Genomic DNA, 19933 nt, shown 5'->3' with positions numbered 1-19933 from the left:
ATACAGAATGAAAAACAAATGAAAGACAAAATACAGTGCATGGACTAAGGTATTTTATGTACAGTAAGTGTGAAACGTGCTGTCAAAATATCTTTTAAAGCGAAGCTGTCACTGGATTTCATCTAACACATCTGAGAGAAACATGATGTAGTGATAGAGACCCTGATTTCAGCAATGTATTATTTACTGGGATGCTTGCTGCAGTTTTGATTTAAAAACAGATTTATCTGCTGCAAACCTACCAGAGCTCTGTATAACCCTGCCCTCACCACTGATTGGCTGGTTTCTGTGTACACTGTGAATAGGCAGTGGAGGGAGTGTGATTGGACTACTAGTAGGTGTACTAATCCTCTAGTGAAAATCTGTTGCTGATAAAACAGTGATTTTATCAAAACTACAGCAAGCAGCCCAGTAAGTGACACATCACTGGAATCAGGGTCTCTTCGCCTACATTGTGCTGCTGTCAGATTAGTAGAAAAAAAACCTGGTGATAAATTCTGTTTAATGCATAGATTCAAATGTGTAATAAATGAGAGGGCATCATGACCCCAGTGGGGCTGCCATAGCAATCATGCGTCATCTGCAGCGTGTGCATGGTGCATAGTATGATCAGTTCTATCCAATCATTTAACTTATCTTTCTTCTTGAATACAAATGTGTTCCAGTGTTTTTCTTGCAGTCATGAAGCCTCTGTACATTAGGAAACTGTAAAGTCATATTGTACTTTGAACTTTCCAAATAAAATAGTTGTGCGATGAGTAAGTGCACTTATTGCATCCAGATTGTGTGTGTGTGCCACAGGGATCCAGCTGTCCGCAGTTCACAACACACTTCATGTTACGCCCTGAGCTGTTTTTTTTAAGTGACTTTTTAGATTGACGTTTCAATTATTTATGCTGAGATAAGAACACACAGGATTGATTGGAAGGGGATATAAAATAATTTTTACATACACAGACTCTACAGGTAGTAAATCTACACACCCAGGTTTTCCAAGTATATTACTAGATATTTACTATCATCATTTGCATGTACATGTCTATTTATATGCTTTTCCATATACAATTTCTAGTCGTGTTTCTGTTATACAGGGATGTATTTTGGGAACCTGTCATGTAAAATAACGTTATTAACCAGCCGATAAGGGGTTAATCTGGAGGTTTATAGCGTTCTCACACCATGTAGCACCGGCACTGAGAGCACAGCTCCTGAGAGAATTTGAACTTTATTACACCCGTCAGCATTCAGCCTCCTCCATAGGGGTGGGCCGTCACAGTTTCAATCACCACTCCCTATATAATGAGCAGCAGCTGTAACCGCACCCCTGGCACTAACTGACAGCTGGCCCTAATGCCGGTACTGCTGTCAGTCATTTCCAGGCGCGCAGTTACAGCCAACGCTCTTTATACACAGAACGGTAACTGAAACCATGCCGGCACCAGCCCTATGACTGGGGACTCTCGGTGCTACCACTGCACTGTGTCAGAACTAGTGTTGAGCGATACCTTCCGATATCGGGAAATATCGGATCGGATTGGATCGGACCGATACCCCAAAAATATCGGGTATCGCCGATTCCGATACCGGAAACCCATGCAAGTCAATGGGGCACAAATATTGGAATGAAAATAAACCCTTACTTTCCTTGCACATCCAGTTCGGGAGGGGGGAAGTGTGGGTGGTGCGTGGGCGGAGACTGTGTGTGTGTGCGGGTGGGGTCTGTACGGGCCTCTCGGGGGTCTGTGCGGGCCTGCCGGGTGACTGTACGGGCCTGCCGGGGGTCTGTGCGGGCCGCCGGGGGTCTGTGCGGGCCTGCCGGGGGTTGTGTGTGTGTGCAGGCATCGTCCGATGGGACTACAAGTCCCATCGGGCTATGCCTGCTACAATGACAGTGATTGACACATTAGCCAAAGATGGGACAGTAGTAGCCCCATCATCCGGCTAATGTGTTGAATGTAAAAAAAAAAACCATACATACTACATACATACTACATATATACAACACTAGCTGAAGAGCCCGGCGCTGCCCGGGCATAGTAACTAACTGTGGTTAGTTATAGAAAATTATAATTATCCTCCATCCCATAGTCCCGTGCTCATATACCCATCATACATATCCACGATCCCATAGGCCCGTGCCCATATACCCATCACACATCCTCCATCCCATAGTCGAGTGCCCATATACCCATCACACATCCTCCATCCCATAGTCCCATGCCCATATACCCATCATACATATTCTCCATCCCATAGTCCCATGCCCATATACCCATCATACATATTCTCCATCCCATATACCCATCATACATATTCGCCATCCCATAGTCGAGTGCCCATATACCCATCACACATCCTTCATCTCATAGTCCCATGTCCATGTACCCATCACACATCCTTCATCTCATAGTCCCGTGCCCATATACCCATCATATATATCTTCCATCCCATAGTCCCGTGCCCATATACCCGTCATACATATCCTCCATCCTATAGTCCAGTGCCCATATACCCATCACACATCCTCCATCCCATAGTCCCGTGCCCATATACATATCCGCCATCCCATAGTCCCGTGCCCATATACCCGTCAAACATATCCTCCATCCCATAGTCAAGTGCCCATATACCCATCACACATCCTCCATCCCATAGTCCCGTTCCCATATACCCATCATACATATCCTCCATCCCATATACTCATCACACATCCTCCATTCCATAGTCAACCATTATGACATCATAATGAGCGGCGGCGGGGCTTGCAACCTTTGATGACATCAGCGTCGCCATGGCAACCATTGTGACATCATAATGAGGGGCGGGGCTTGACATGCACACACTGCTTCCCCAGTATGCAAATAGGGGCATTGTGACATCATAATGAGGGGCGGGGCTTGACGTGCACACACTTTTTCCCCCAGTATGTAGATAGGGGCAAAATTGTTTGGTGAATTGGAACGTGCGGGGTTAAAATTTCGCCTCACAACATAGCTTAGGACGCTCTCGGGGTCCAGACATGTGACTGTGCCAAATTTTGTGGCTGTAGCTGCGACGGTGCGGATGCCTATCCCGGACATACACACATACACACTCATACACACACACACACACATACATACATACATACATACATACATACATACATACACACTTTGAGCTTTATATATTAGATTCATACAACATACATACATACTACATACTTCATATATACTACATTCATACAACATACATACATACTACATACATACTACATATATACTACATTCATACAACATACATACATACTACATACTTCATATATACTACATTCATTCAACATACATACATACATACTACATACATACTACATATATACTACATTCATACAACATACATATATACAACATTCATACAACATACATACATACTACATACTTCATATATACTACATTCATACAACATACATACATACTACATACATACTACATATATATACTACATTCATACAACATACATACTACATATATACTACATTCATACAACATACATACATACTACATACATATATACTACATTCATACAACATACATACTACATACATACTACATATATACTACATTCATACAACATACATACAGACTACATAATACATACATACTACATATATACTACATTCGTACAACATACATACATACATACTACATACTTCATACATACTACATATATACTACATTCATACAACATACATACATATATACTACATTCATACAACATACATACATACTATATACTACATACACTCACTGGCCACTTTATTAGGTACACCTGTCCAACTGTGTGTTAAGACTTAATTTCTAATCAGCCAATCACATGGCGGCAACTCAGTGCATTTAGGCATGTAGACATGGTCAAGACAATCTCCTGCAGTTCAAACCGAGCATCAGTATGGGGAAGAAAGGTGATTTGAGTGCCTTTGAACGTGGCATGATTGTTGGTGCCAGAAGGGCTGGTCTGAGTATTTCAGAAACTGCTGATCTACTGGGATTTTCACGCACAACCATCTCTAGGGTTTACAGAGAATGGTCCGAAAAAGAAAAAAAATCCAGTGAGCGGCAGTTCTGTGGCCGGAAATGCCTTGTTGATGCCAGAGGTCAGAGGAGAATGGGCATACTGGTTCGAGCTGATAGAAAGGCAACAGTGACTCAAATTGCCACCCGTTACAACCAAGGTAGGCAGAAGAGCATCTCTGAACGCACAGTGCGTCGAACTTTGAGGCAGATGGGCTACAGCAGCAGAAGACCACACTGGGTACCACTCCTCTCAGCTAAGAACAGGCATCTGATGGCTACTTTCAGCAGGATAATGCGCCATGTCATAAAGCTCGAATCATCTCAGATTGGTTTCTTGAACATGACAATGAGTTCACTGTACTCAAATGGCCTCCTCAGTCACCAGATCTCAATCCAATAGAGCATCTTTGGGATGTGGTGGAACGGGAGATTCGCATCAGGGATGTGCAGCCGACAAATCTGCGCCAACTGTGTGATGCCATCATGTCAATATGGTCCAAAATCTCTGAGGAATGCTTCCAGCACCTTGTTGAATCTCTGCCACGAAGAATTGAGGCAGTTCTGAAGGCAAAAGGGGGTCCAACCCGTTACTAGCATGGTGTACCTAATAAAGTGGCCAGTGAGTGTACATACTTCATATATACTACATTCATACAACATACTTACTACATACATACTTCATATATACTACATTCATACACAATACATACATACTACATATATACTACATTCATACAACATACATACTGTGGTGTAATGACCACTGTGTCCACGAGGGGGCGCTGTGTGGATGTCCCAAGAGTGTGAGTGGTTGAAGAGCCATTATGTATCTCAAGGTGGGTGACCTTGAGATAGAGACATATGTATGTTTATGAATGCTATTGTAAAGTATATATGTCTGTGTGAAGGACCTGTGGTGAGGTCATAGTCATGTGACCCGGTGGGCGTGGCTATGGACCATATAATGTGGCCAGGTTAGGTCACATGGAGTGAATGCTGGGACCTGATTGGTCCAGTTTGGAAGGTCCCGTGAGGAGAAGGATCTCCTCACTAACAGCAGCCTGTGGAGCGGCTGTGTGTGTAATGGCGGCCAGTATCTGAGAGTCCCTGAGGAGTGAGTGGACTTCTGCGGCCTGGAGAAACAGCCATATGGGAACCCTGACGTGGGTGAGATAACCCTGGGGCTAAATAGCCTGTATAATGGACGCTCTCCTGTAATGCTGTGTATATTGCTGCTGGAGGTTTATGAAGGATGAATAAACCTCATAGACTATGATTTGTTGGAAAATCCTGTGCCGGATGTGTTTTTTATCGCTGCAAGCGAGTGTCCCCCAACCCTGAATGACAGCGCTACCTCACAATACATACATGCATACTACATATATACTACATACTACATACATACATAAAACATGCTACAGACATACAACATACATACTACATACCACATACAATACATTCATACAATACATACATATAGACATACAGTACATATAACATAGAGTACATACACACCATCACTTGTCACTTTGATCCCCGAAGCCAGTGTCATCTGTAAAAAATATTAAATTAGCAAACAACCAATACACTCCCTGATCCGCAGAAATCCACGATTGTCCCACGACGATCTCCTGTGGAGAACATCAGCATCAGCTGATGCGACCGCTCTCTAGGGGCACCAGGAATACAATGACAGGAGGTAGGTATCCTTCCGCACTGTATTCCTCCGCCACTGTAAAAAAAAGTCTCACTTTTGGCATTGCTGTGTGAGAAAGTTCCCACGCAGCTTTTGCCATAAAGTGAGACCAGTGAACTATAGTAACCTCTCAGTGATGCAGTGCAGGAGATCGTCGTGGGACACTCGTGGATTTCTGCGGATCAGGGAGTATATTGGTTGTTTGTTATTTTAATATTTTTTACAGTGAGATGACACTGGCTTCGGGGATCAAAGTGACAAGTGATGGTGAGTATGTACTCTATGTTATATATACTGTATGTCTATATGTATGTATTGTATGTAGTATGTATGTTGTATGTATGTAGCATGTTGTATGTATGTAGTAAGTATGTATGTTATATGAATGTAGTATATATGTAGTATGTATGTATGTTGTATGAATGTAGTATATATGTAGTATGCATGTTGTATGTATGAATGCTGTATGAATGTAGTATATATGTAGTATGTATGTTGTATGAATGTAGTATATATGAAGTATGTATGTAGTATGAATGTTGTATGTATGTATTATGTATGTTTTTGTTGTTTTTTTTTTTTTTTTACATTCAACACATTAGCCAGATGATGGGACTACTACTGTCCCATCATTCGCTAATGTGTCAATCACTGTCATTGTAGCAGGCATAGCCCGATGGGACTTGTAGTCCCATCGGACGCTGCCTGAACACACACACAACCCCCGGCAGGCTCGTACAGACCCCCGGCAGGCCCGCATAGACCCCCGGCAGGCCCGCACAGACCCCCGGCAGGCCCGCACAGACCCCCGGCAGGCCCGCACAGACCCCCGGCAGCCCGCACAGACCCCCGGCAGGCCCGCACAGACCCCCGGCAGGCCCGCACAGACCACGCATCATGATGACATCATTTCAGCAGCCAATCACAGCCATGCCATTAGTTAACATGGCTAACACAACTGGCTCATTGCATTATGGGACCTTTCGATTCCGGTATTCGATATTGTAAAAATATCGGAACTCGGTATTGGAACTCCGATACAGCGAATATCGGCCGATACCCGATATTTACAGTATCGGAATGCTCAACACTAGTCAGAATGCTATTCTCCTGCAGATCAACCCCATATCTGCAGGTTAATAGCGTTATTTTACATGACAGATTCCCTTTAGTCTCACTGAGTTTTACAACCTGAGTAAGGACCTTCAAACACTATAGACCAGTGATGGCAAACCTTTTAGAGACCGAGTGCCCAAACTGCAGTCCAAAACCCACTTATTATTTGCAAAGTGCCCTGAATACTGAGGTTTTAGATTAGAAAGACGCCTCGTACAATAGCGCGCTATAGAGTCAACTAGCTGAAGAGCCCGGCGCTGCCCGGGCATAGTAACTAACTGTGGTTAGTTATAGAAAATTATAATTATCCTCCATCCCATAGTCCCGTGCCCATATACCCATCATACATATCCACGATCCCATAGGCCCGTGCCCATATACCCATCACACATCCTCCATCCCATAGTCGAGTGCCCATATACCCATCACACATCCTCCATCCCATAGTCCCATGCCCATATACCCATCATACATATTCTCCATCCCATATACCCATCATACATATTCGCCATCCCATAGTCGAGTGCCCATATACCCATCACACATCCTTCATCTCATAGTCCCATGCCCATGTACCCATCACACATCCTTCATCTCATAGTCCCGTGCCCATATACCCATCATATATATCTTCCATCCCATAGTCCCGTGCCCATATACCCTTCATACATATCCTCCATCCTATAGTCCAGTGCCCATATACCCATCACACATCCTCCATCCCATAGTCCCGTGCCCATATACATATCCGCCATCCCATAGTCCCGTGCCCATATACCCGTCAAACATATCCTCCATCCCATAGTCAAGTGCCCATATACCCATCACACATCCTCCATCCCATAGTCCCGTGCCCATATACATATCCGCCATCCCATAGTCCCGTGCCCATATACCTGTCATACATATCCTCCATCCCATAGTCCAGTGCCCATATACCCATCACACATCCTCCATCCCATAGTCCCGTTCCCATATACCCATCATACATATCCTCCATCCCATATACTCATCACACATCCTCCATTCCATAGTCAACCATTATGACATCATAATGAGCGGCGGCGGGGCTTGCAACCTTTGATGACATCAGCGTCGCCATGGCAACCATTGTGACATCATAATGAGGGGCGGGGCTTGACATGCACACACTGCTTCCCCAGTATGCAAATAGGGGCATTGTGACATCATAATGAGGGGCGGAGCTTGATGCGCACACACTTTTTCCCCCACTATGTAGATAGGGGCAAAATTGTTTGGTGAATTGGAACGTGCAGGGTTAAAATTTTGCCTCACAACATAGCTTAGGACGCTGTCGGGGTCCAGACGTGTGACTGCCAAATTTTGTGGCTGTAGCTGCGACGGTGCGGATGCCTATCCTGGACACACACACACACACACACACACACACACACACACACACACACTTTGAGCTTTATATATTAGATATCAAAGAGCTTGTAAGCGCTGATCTCCAAGCCTGAGATACTAGCCACCAATTGTAGTGAAGGTCTTGAGAATGGAGAGGATTTTTAATCAAAGGTAAAATTGCAAAGTTATTTGTTTTTACAACCTCGTTGCAATTGTAACCCTTTATCATGATGAGAACAAACCCGTAAGGCAGGGATATCAAACTCAAATACACAGAGGGCCAAAGTTAAAAGCTTGCAGAACGTTGCAGGTCATGCTTAATATTTGTAAAAAAAAATGTCTGCAATTGAGGAAGCTGTTCTTATCAAATAAAACGATTACCTTTTGGAATTATAATGGAATAATATAATATGTTATGTAACAGCAGTAAAAAGCATATGGCTCAATGGCCTAATTTACATATGTAATAACAAACGATAAAAAACCTTGAATAAAACAGATAATAAAGTATGATGCAAACAAAAGTGCTTCCAAACACAGTATGATACCCCCACAGTGAACTCCTGCACACGCACAGTATGATGACCCTACTGTACCTCCCTCCCTCAGTTCCCCCAACAAAGTATCGTGACCCCATCACAGTATGATTCTCCAACTGTAAACACAACACAGCCCTACATACAGTATAACGGGCACATAAACTCCTCCATACAGTGCAATGGCTCCACATAGATCTCCATAAAGTATAATAGCTCCACATAGTCCTCTATACAGTGTAAAGGCCCCCACACATTCTTGCATAAAGTGTAATGGGCCCCACATAGTGCTCCATGCAGTATAATGCCATCACACGATTCTCCATAATATAAAATGGCCCCACATAGTGCTCCATATTGTATAATGTGCCCACAGAGTATAATGGCCTCACTAAAAAAAAAAAAGTATATACTCGTGTATAAGCCGATGCACCTAATGTTGACATGAAAAACATCCCCATCCCCTTATCCCCATCCTTGTCTGCATGGCTCCTTATCCCCATCCTTGTATGCTTGGCTCCTTATCCCCATCCTTGTATGCTTGGCTCCTTATCCCCATCCTTTTATGCATGGCTCCTCATCCCCATCCTTGTCTGCATGGCTCCTTATCCCTGTCCTGGTATGCATGGTTCCTCATCCCTGTCCTGGTAGGCAAGGTTCCTCATTCCTATCCTTGTGTGTATGCCCCCATGAGAAAAGCATAAAAAAAACCCATCCTACTTACCTTCCCTGCGCACCATCACAGCATCTTGTTCCTGTGCCAGCAGCATCTGCGGCCAAGCGATCACGTGTTCCCACTCATTAAGGTAATGAATATTCTCCTCTCTCCATGCCTATGGGAGTGGAGAGAGGTGAATATTCATTACCTTAATGAGCGGGCACCCGTGATAGCCCAGCAGCTGCTGGAAGCCAACGACTGCTGCTGACACTGTGCGCGCTATAAGAGAAATTAATATTCACTGCCAGTGCAGTGAATATTCATTTCTCTTTAGCAGCAGGCACAGGCTTTGGCCGCAGCAGCCAGCTCCTGCCTTCTGTGACCCAATGCTCCGCAGCTCACCCTCCCCCGCCGACTTGTATATAAGCTGAGGGGGGCATTTTCAGCACAAAAACAGTGCTGAAAAACTCGGCTTATACACGAGTATATACGGTAACTACTCACTTCTGCCCATTCCAACGCTGTTCTGGTCTCATATCATAATCCTAACTGTGGGCACTAGCGCCACTACTATCTTCAGCGCGCATGCAGACTGATGGGAGGATGGGTGACCTGATGGGATGGCAGAGGAGAGTGGCCACAGTGCTAGTGATGAAAGAGATAGTGAGGGGGCAGAGAAGAGTGATGACGGCACTAGTCCTGAAGAGATGGCGCGCCTGCCTTTCGGGAGGGCTCTGCGTGCCCCCTCAGGCATGCGTGCCATAGGGTCGCCACCACTGCTATAGACTAACGTCGGTAAATCTGTCGATATCAACCATTTTGGCCAACAGTCTGTGTATGATGTACTCCAAGAAATGATGTCAGGGGAGACTAGGATTCGGCCAATCCTTTTGTTCCCTAATAAATATGCCAAAGCCAGAGATGTCTGCCAGCTTCTCTCTCATAGAGAACACGGGAGCACTCAGCAAAACAAATGCTCCTTTGTATAGGAGGGATGATGAGAGAGTTGCTGGCAGAACAATTGGCTGAACCAGTGTTTGGTCAACAGGCATCTAATGTGTATAGTGTCTAATGTGTAGTTCTAGGACCCCTGCTTTTCTCCAGCTACACCTTCGGCCTGGGACGGCTGATAGAGTCCCACGGCTTTCAGTATCATCTCTATACTGATAACGCACAGCTCTACCTCTCTGTATCCGATATCTCCTCCTTACTTATCAGAATCCCACAATCTCTGTCCGCTTTTTCATCTTCTCTGGTAGATTTCTAAAGCTTAACATGGACAAAACAGAATTCAACATCTTTCCCCATCTCACTCAACCTCCCCAACAGACCTATCCATCAAAGTAAATGGCTGCTCACTCTCCCAAGTCCCGCAAGCTCGCTGCCTCGGCATAATCCTTGACTCTCTCTTCTTCAAAACATATCCAAGCCCTTTCCACTTCCTGCTGACTCCAACTCAAAAATATCTCCCGGATCTGTACATTCCTCAACCAAGAATCTGCAAAAACTCTAGTCCATGCCCTCATTATCTCCTGCCTCAACTACTACAACCTCCAGTTTTGTTGTTTCCCATCTAACACTCTTGTACCCCTCCAATCTATTCTAAATTCTGCTGCCCCACTAATCCACTTATGCCCCAGCTTTTCCCTGGCCTCTCCTTTTTGTCAATCCCTTCACTGGCTCCATATTATCCAGAGACTCAGTTCAATACCCTAACATTGGCATACAAATCCATCCACAACCTGTTTCCTCCATACATCTGTGACTTAGTCTCTCGATACCTGCACGCAACCTCCGATCCTCACAAGATCTCCTTCTCTACTCTCCTCTTATGTCCTCTTAACAAAATCGCATACTAGATTTCTCCAGCGTATCCCCCCTACCCTGAAAGTCTCTACCCCAACATATCAGACTCTCACCTACTTTGGAAACCTTCAAAAGGAACCTGAGGACCTACCTCTTCCAACAAGCCTATAACCTACAGTTCCACCATACCACTGAACGATCCACTCTACCTTCACCTTCTCTATCCTCACCCATCCTTTGTAGATTGTGAGCGCTTACGGGCAGGGTCCTCTCTCCTCCTGTACTAGTCAGTGACTCATTTTGTTCAAGATTATTTTACTTGTTTCTATTATGTATACCCCTTTTCACATGTAAAGCGACATGGAATAATTATAATAATATGGGGCTTAACGCAATACAGTGAGCATCGTTGAGCCAATGGAATTGTTATGTGCCTCTCCAAATGACAGCTTTACAATTACTAGTGATGTGGCGCATACACGATAACGGGGCCATTTCTCTGTGAGAACAATAAATCACAACTGTGAGCCAACGCAGGCTTATAGGACAAGGTTGTTTGCAAAAAAGTAGAAGGAACCATTTGATCCATCCTATTGGAAAACTTTGAGTCCTATAAAAAAACAAGAATCTTGGGGTCTATATAGACTATATAGTGTTACAATCACTAATATTAGACACTGATACCTTTTGCAATGAAAGCATTATGATTATTAATACAATGGATTCTGCATGCTGTCATGGCGTGTGTTAAATGGAATCCAACATGTTAGTGTGAACAGATGGAAACATAATGATATACACACCTTGTATTGACCTAATGAGTTCTCAGAATGGTTTACAAATTACATTGTTAGAATCAATGCAATCTTATACACATGTCCACCAGAAGGATCTATCAAGCAGCTGAATCTTATGCAGATCATGTATTGGCAGCTAGAGTGGAACTCAATAGCATGTTGAGTAAGGAAATATCAAATATTAGAATGCTTGATGAGTCCATGACCTCAGGCTTGAGGCAGAAAGGACCAGGCCTCAAATCTTTACAGGTGTCGGATCTTGGAGGCTTGACCAGCTCAGGGTGCAGACTATGGCTCTGACCAGTATAAGCCGTATTCAAGGATATCTTCCGGGGGATCAGAACCTTGCCAGGTGGTGAACGACACCCGGGTAGCACAGACTTCCCGTTGAGACCTGTCACATTGGTCTTAGAGGTTTCTCTAGAGCACGTCTACCCCGCTGTCTTCTCTTCCATGGTGCCAATTCTCCTTGTGGTTTGGCGCGCTGGGCTTTTATATCAGGGAAGTCTTTACAGAGGGTCACCTGATCTGGTCCAGCACAGAAGGTCCTTCCCCCTGCAAATCTTCCAGCACACTTTGGTTCCGCTTGATTTTGGCTGGCCAGCAGATGGCAATCTCTCCTCATTAATGGCAAATCTTGCCCATCCTGCACTAATTTTACAGAGGGTTCATGTTATATATAATCCTCCCTGCACCAGCTTGGGAAACCTTGACCTCCTGTCAAAGACCTCTAACTCAGCCAACCAGGGCAAGAGCCCTGAAGTGGCTGTCTGCAAATGGAAGTCTTGTTCTTGTAGTGAAGACTAGTTTGGCTTCATATTCTAAGTCATGTGGCATGGCTTTATATATAGTAGATTCAGGACTTACTTATAAAGTGGCTGCCTCTAATAAGTGGCACTTTGGAGCTTGCTTTCTTAGTCCTGATGATTTGTATACTATGAATCATAGTACCACCTGAATCTCTGTGCTTGGTCTCAATATAATGTTTAACATATAGATATATGTGGGGAAGTATATATTTGTTTTTACTTAGCAGACATTGCAAAATATTACAACATAGAAATGTTCACATCAGCACTGACTTAATCTGCTAAAAAGTACTGAAGAGCTTATGCACGGTATTTTGGATGATATTCATTAATGTCATGATGAAATCTAAGTCAAGGGTTGATCACTATCTCCAGGGCATGAAGCAATAATGTTTCCATTGAAGACCTGCTATTGATATAGTATAGGTCTGGAGTTGTCTATCTATTTCATTGCATAGTTAATGTGCTACTTATTCATCATCTTGTCCCCACAGTTAAGTATATGAAGGAGATATCTCCCTTCTTCAAAGGGTCTACCTCCGGTGGACCAGTGAGCTGGGATGGCACATCACCAGCGCCTCCTCACAAGAAGAACTCTCCAGCCTTACCTCCTCGGGACATCAAGGATGGGAAGAGCATACCGCTGAAGATGTGTTATGTATCTCGCACGTTCTTACCTGCTGATCCTGAGCCTAGGTGAGAAAAGGGATAATCCTGAAGCTTTTGATTCTCGTAGCAGCATATATGCAGAGGAGAATAAAAGGCCTCCAACTGATGCTGGTGTATTTCTCCTCAGCGTACTATTCCAGGACAGAAGGATTTAGCACTTGTCTTTTCCTAGCAATGTACCAGTAACCATTTTTTTTGCTCATCCATAAGAGGTCCATGAATCCTATAGACAAGGGTTATTTGGTCCATCCTAAATTTTGCTCCCTCTTCTCATGGGCTCTATAACAGTTGCTTTAATTATAGTACATATGTCCTCAGCTTTCATCTATTTCTATCCAATTTTTTAGCTGGCCCCTTGCCTGGGATTTCTCTGGTTACCTGGGGTTGAGAGTGAAACACTGCTGCAGTTCACAGCACAGGAGGAATGAGGACATAATCCATCCAGTTCAGTGCAGCAGAGATGAATGGCATATAGACATTAGTTACTCTGTTATTTTCAGCAATATGTGTTGATGTAAAAAATCTTAGGTCATATTTTCTTAAATCAACAGCAGTCCAATGATCATACCTAGTCAACATACTTGATGCCCCCTTTTGAATGAAATTGCACAGTTCCTCCATTCCAGTCCATTTTTTTCAGTGTTGCAAAATGTCCACAACAGTCTGATGGAGAGTATTGTTAGGGATATGCACACGTTGCGGATTACCCTGCGGATTTTTTGCAGAGAATACTCATCTCCTGGCAGAAACTGTAGGGTAAAACGCATGCCATTTTCCTGCGGATTTGATGCGGATTCATTGCGGTTTTCCAGCGTATTTGACAAGGATTCTGGTGTGTTTTGGCTGTGCGGATTTGTGGTAAACTTTGTACCTTGTGGAGAGAAAGAGATATTTTTGTATGTGCCAGAATGGAAAACGCAGCTGCAGATCCGCCAAAACAATTGACATGCTGTGGAAAATAAACCGCTGCGTTTCTGCGCGGAATTTTCCACGGCATGTGCACAGCGTTTTTTATTTTCATTGGTTAAAATGGTACTGTACATCGCAGCAGAATCTGCTGCGGATCCGCAGGGCCAAATCCGCTGCGGATCCGCACCAGAATCCGCAACGTGTGCACATACCCTTAGAAGTCACAGACATGTGCCCTCCTCAGCCTCTGACACACCAGCGCCAATTATGTTATCCATTCCTTCTGTGTCATTAGCATTGGTCCATCAAAGGACGACGGTCATATCCGTCACTTCCTAGAACACCCTCCATGGAGCAATAGACGGTGGTGGCCACATCATGGGGGCCTTTTTAGACTGGAGGGTTGCTTTAAGCAGATCCTCTTTTGCCTTCCTCAAGATGAACTCGAGCATGTTTCCAAAGAAATGAAATGCATGTCCAGTTAATATACATAATATGGACCTGTGTATATGCCAGTTAGGCCATGTGCATATGTGGCGCCCCTGAGGCTCAGTCGCCACAGAGGTACTGCACCTTCTCCTAAGGTGTACTGTAGTGCCCCACCACCTAGGTAAGTTGGGGGCTCCTTTCCACACTCCAACACTCGCATCCCACACGACAGTGTAGTTCAGCACAACCACATTGAGGGCCCTCTCTCCTCCTAGACATTAGGAGTGCCTTGGTGGTTCTCTGCTTGGAACACTGGATGTGCTGGGAGGTGGGTGGAGTTGAGATCCATATAAAAGGTTGGGAAGGTTTAGAATTACAGGTCAGTCTGATGGGAGGTCAGGCGAGAGAAGGACAGTCAGTCAGGAGAGTCTGAGGACGGGTCTGAGGAGGAGTGCTGCAGCTGCCTCAGTGATCTGAGACAGCTGGCACAGGAGAGGAACAGGAGAAAGACGTAGAACTGCAACCTAAGCTTCCATAAGAGAGAGAAAGAACAGTGCGGAACAAAGGAGTAGGAGAACAGAGAGGAGACGTGGGTTGGTAGAGGAACCCTGCCTATAGGTTCTCAGCGCAAGGCCGGGGCCCGGTCCCCGAGGTTGTATGGACACTTATGGTTCTGCAGCAAACACCGGTGGAGTAGTTGGCTGTAAATGCACTACTCCCATCTAAGACTTGGGGCACAACAGCAACTGATTAGAGAGCCAGGACTCAGGAGAAGGGAGTCCCAGAGAGAGGCTACAGATGTCTGCCATACGAGTAGAGTTTTTAGGAACATCTGACAGGAGGAACTCCAGAGTACCACAGTACTGGATCTCTTCACACCTTAAGGCGCAATAGAGGAGTCGTTCAGGAAAGGTACATGTTGGAGGAGTGTTGGAGAGGGGAATCCTGACTTGCCCGGGAGGTTGATTGAGTCTCTGCCCCGGAGGACACGGCACGGAGGCAGGCACCAGTGTGTACCACGGACTGTGAGTAAAGCTTTGGAACTGCAAGCCCTGGTGCCTTCCATTCATTTGTGCGCTAACACCGTCAGCACCGCTACATCTGAGTACCAGCATTCCTCACACCGCCTGCGCCTATCCTCATCTATTGCAATTACACTGCCCTGGGGTTACAGCTTCACCTGTGGGGAGCTACACCATCTATGCTGCAACACACCATCAGCCCCAGAGGATCTGCACGCAGCGTTGGCTTAACATCTTGTTTGCCAATCACCACAGGTGGCGTCACAAACTATTCCATTAACTACTTATACATTCCGCCATTGACTTGGGTGCCCAGGGCCACGGTCCGGGTCACTGCTGCTGTGACACATCCCCCTGACACCGGCCCGGTACCGAGTACCCCACAGCCCTGGGAGGGCGACCCACATACATTTAGTATTTGGTCAGTATTTTACCTCAGGATCTGTAAGCCAAAACCAGGAGTGGGTGATAAATCCAGAAGTGGTGACGTGTTTCTATTAGGCCATGTGCACACATTCAGTATTTGGTGAGGTTTTTTTACCTCAGTATTTGTAAGCCAAAACCAGGAGTGGGTGATAAATCCAGAAGTGGTGACGTGTTTCTATTAGGCCATGTGCACACTGTTCAGTATTTGGTCAGTATTTTACCTCAGTATCTGTAAGCCAAAACCAGGAATGGGTGATAAATCCAGAAGTGGTGACGTGTTTCTATTAGGCCATGTGCACACATTCAGTGTTTGTCGAGTTTTTTTACCTCAGTATCTGTAAGCCAAAACCATGAGTGGGTGATAAATACAGAAGTGGTGACGTGTTTCTATTAGGCCATGTGCACACATTCAGTGTTTGTCGAGTTTTTTTACCTCAGTATCTGTAAGCCAAAACCATGAGTGGGTGATAAATACAGAAGTGGTGACGTGTTTCTATTAGGCCATGTGCACACATTCAGTGTTTGTCGAGTTTTTTTACCTCAGTATCTGTAAGCCAAAACCAGGAGTGAGTGATAATTACAGAAGTGGTGACGTGTTTCTATTAGGCCATGTGCACACATTCAGTATTTGGTCAGTATTTTACCTCAGTATCTGTAATCCAAAACCAGGAGCTGGTGATAAATCCAGAAGTGGTGACGGGTTTCTATTATACTTTTCCTCTGATTGCTCCAGTCCTGGTTTTGGGTTACAAATACTGAGGTAAAATACTGACCAAATACTGAATATGTGCACATGGCACATGTAGTCAGTGCCATCGTAATAAAGAATATAAATATGACAGCCACAATATCTCCATATGAGCAGCCATAGTGACAATATCAACCCTTGCACAGTGCCCCATGAGTGTGCAAATGATATGTCTGCCAAGTAGTGCCAGCTCTGTCATGATCATGCATTGTCACACTGCTTTGAGAGATATTGCAGGCAGGATAGACCAGTATTGGTTAAGGCTGCCGGACTACTACTGACTGCAGTCAGGAGAGTAGTCCCTTCTAGTTCCAAGGTGGAACCGTGTATGTACATTATTCTCTTATTTAAGTTTGCCTGTATTTTTATGCAGATACTTGGAGATTTCTTCAGCAGATGGAAGAGATGTTCTTTTCCTCCGAGCAAAGGATGAGGGTACAGCCCAGTCCTGGTTCAGCGCCATACATGCCAATGTTAATGCTCTGATGCCACGAATCCGAGAAGACGTCAAACAGGTTGTGGGCAAGGATATTAAATACATGGGCTGGCTGACAGAACAGGTATGGCTTATTGGCTGAGCTATGCTGATCACAACATGCTGGCGTTCGATGGTCTCTCCTTTTAGCTATTGATGTTTATTTTGTTTTTTGTAGCTGCCACAAGATGAAAAACAGAAACTCTTGGCAATTCTCACAGAAAAAGATCTTTTACTATATAACAGCCTCCCCCACACCAGAGATGGCTTCAGTAAACCTGTATTCTGCCACCCACTGATTGCCACCAGGTAACTGAAAAATGCCACTGAAAAGGTCTTCGGTTGTCCACCCTTGGAAAGAAATTATTTTTCTTTACTTAAAGGGAACCTGTCACGTGAAAAAACACTATTGACGTGCAAATATGGGGTTAGTTTGCAGGTTAATAGCATTGTGAACCTGCCCAATGCTTGCACTTTGTGCCCCACTGCCGGGAGAAAATTAACTTTATTTCCCCCAAATGATACACACAACCTCAAAGAATATATATTGAGGTTTAAGATGATAAAATTGCACAAAATATAAAGATTATAAAGAAATCTTTATTAAAGATTAAACACATAAATGATAAAAAAAGATGTTATTTGTAATCAAGATATAGGAACAAAGGAGAAAAGGAGCACGGGAGCAGGAAATCTTGCCAGGTTATGTTCATCATCAAACCTTTTCATGAAGTTAAAGAAGACAATACTAATTCATAAGCATAGTGCAGAATATAGATACGGTACTTAAAAGAAATCAGTTGTTGTCCAAGGTATGAAGTTCTAAACAAAGTGACTAGTGCATAGCAGCACAACCAAGGCAAACAATATGTGCCTCCTGATAACATGATAGCCATGACCACTATACAGGTATACAGCGTCGGACTGGAACACCTTGGGCCCACCAGAGAAAATCATTCTTGGGGCCCACTATGTAGCTGCATAGAGTTAAATACCAGACCACCAATTATGTGGTAAAACACGCTAATATCCGGGTATAATATAAGGTTGTACATGTCTTAATTATGTAGCAGGAGTTGGGGTAGCCCCCTCATAGAATATAAAGCAGCCCCCTCATAGAATATAAAGCAGCCCCCTCACATAGTATAATGCAGCCATCTCATAGAATATAATGCAGCCATCTCATAGAATATAATACTGCCCCCCTCATAGGGTATAATGCACCCCCTCATAGGGTATAATGCACCCCCTCATAGGGTATAATAATGCACCCCCTCATAGGGTATAATAATGCACCCCCTCATAGGGTATAATACTGCCCCCCCTCATAGGGTATAATACTGCCCCCCTCATAGGGAATAATGCAGCCCCCTCATAGGGTATAATACTGCCCCCCTCATAGGGTATAATACTGCCCCCCTCATAAGGTATAACACTGCCCCCCTCATAGGGAATAATGCACCCCCTCATAGGGTATAATACTGCCCCCCTCATAGGGAATAATGCTGCCCCCTCATAGGGTATAATGCTGCCCCCTCATAGGGTATAATACTGCCCCCCTCATAGGGTATAATACTGCCCCCCTCATAGGGAATAATGCACCCCCTCATAGGGTATAATGCACCCCCTCATAGGGAATAATGCTGCCCTCCTCATAGGGTATAATGCTGCCTCCTCATAGGGTATAATACTGCCCCCCTCATAGGGAATAATGCACCCCCTCATAGGGTATAATGCTATATAGATATATAGATATAGAGTTAGATAGATATAGATAGAAAGATAGATGTAGAAATAGATAGATATAGAGATAGATAGTAGATAATGGATAGAAAGTAGATAATGGATAGATATAGATAGAAAGATTCATAGAGATAGATATAGATAGATATAATGATAGATATAGAAAGAAAGATAGATAGATAGATAGATCGATAGGTAGATAGATATAGAGATAGATAGAAAATAGATAATGGATAGATAGATATAGAGATAGATAGCTATAGATAGAAAGATATAGAGATAGATAGATATATAGATAGAGATAGATAATAGATAGAGATAGATAATAGATAGAGATATAATAATAATAATAATAATAATAATAATATAGACATATATAGATATAGAGATAAATATATATAGATAGATGGCTATAAATAAAAATAGATATAGAGATATATAGAGATAGATAGATATAGAGATAATAGATATAGAGATAGATAGATATAGAGACAGATAGATATAGAAAGATAGATATAGAGATAGATATAGAGATAATAGCTAGATATAGAGATATGTATAGAGATAGATAGATATAGAGTTAGAAAGATAGATATAGAGAGATATAGAGATAGATAGAGATAGATAGATGGATAGATAGATATAGATAATAGAGATAATAGATATAGAGA

General features: G+C 43.8%; 1 protein-coding gene across 2 annotated transcripts in view; it reads left to right on the top strand.

Annotated features, from left to right (window-relative positions):
- Positions 1 to 19933, top strand: part of SNTA1 (syntrophin alpha 1) — a 138206-nt gene that overhangs the window by 104714 nt on the left and 13559 nt on the right. For both annotated transcript variants that reach the window (XM_073555386.1, XM_073555385.1), the window contains exons 3-5: positions 13336 to 13537; positions 17418 to 17604; positions 17698 to 17828. In XM_073555386.1, coding sequence (XP_073411487.1) covers positions 13336 to 13537; positions 17418 to 17604; positions 17698 to 17828 — 520 coding nt within the window. The remainder of the gene's footprint in view (positions 1 to 13335; positions 13538 to 17417; positions 17605 to 17697; positions 17829 to 19933) is intronic.

Source organism: Dendrobates tinctorius, unplaced genomic scaffold (assembly GCF_039654945.1).
Source record: "Dendrobates tinctorius isolate UK_male_01 unplaced genomic scaffold, ASM3965494v1 ptg000223l, whole genome shotgun sequence".
Classification (NCBI taxonomy): domain Eukaryota; kingdom Metazoa; phylum Chordata; class Amphibia; order Anura; family Dendrobatidae; genus Dendrobates; species Dendrobates tinctorius.
This window is presented reverse-complemented; position numbering and strand designations above follow the sequence as displayed.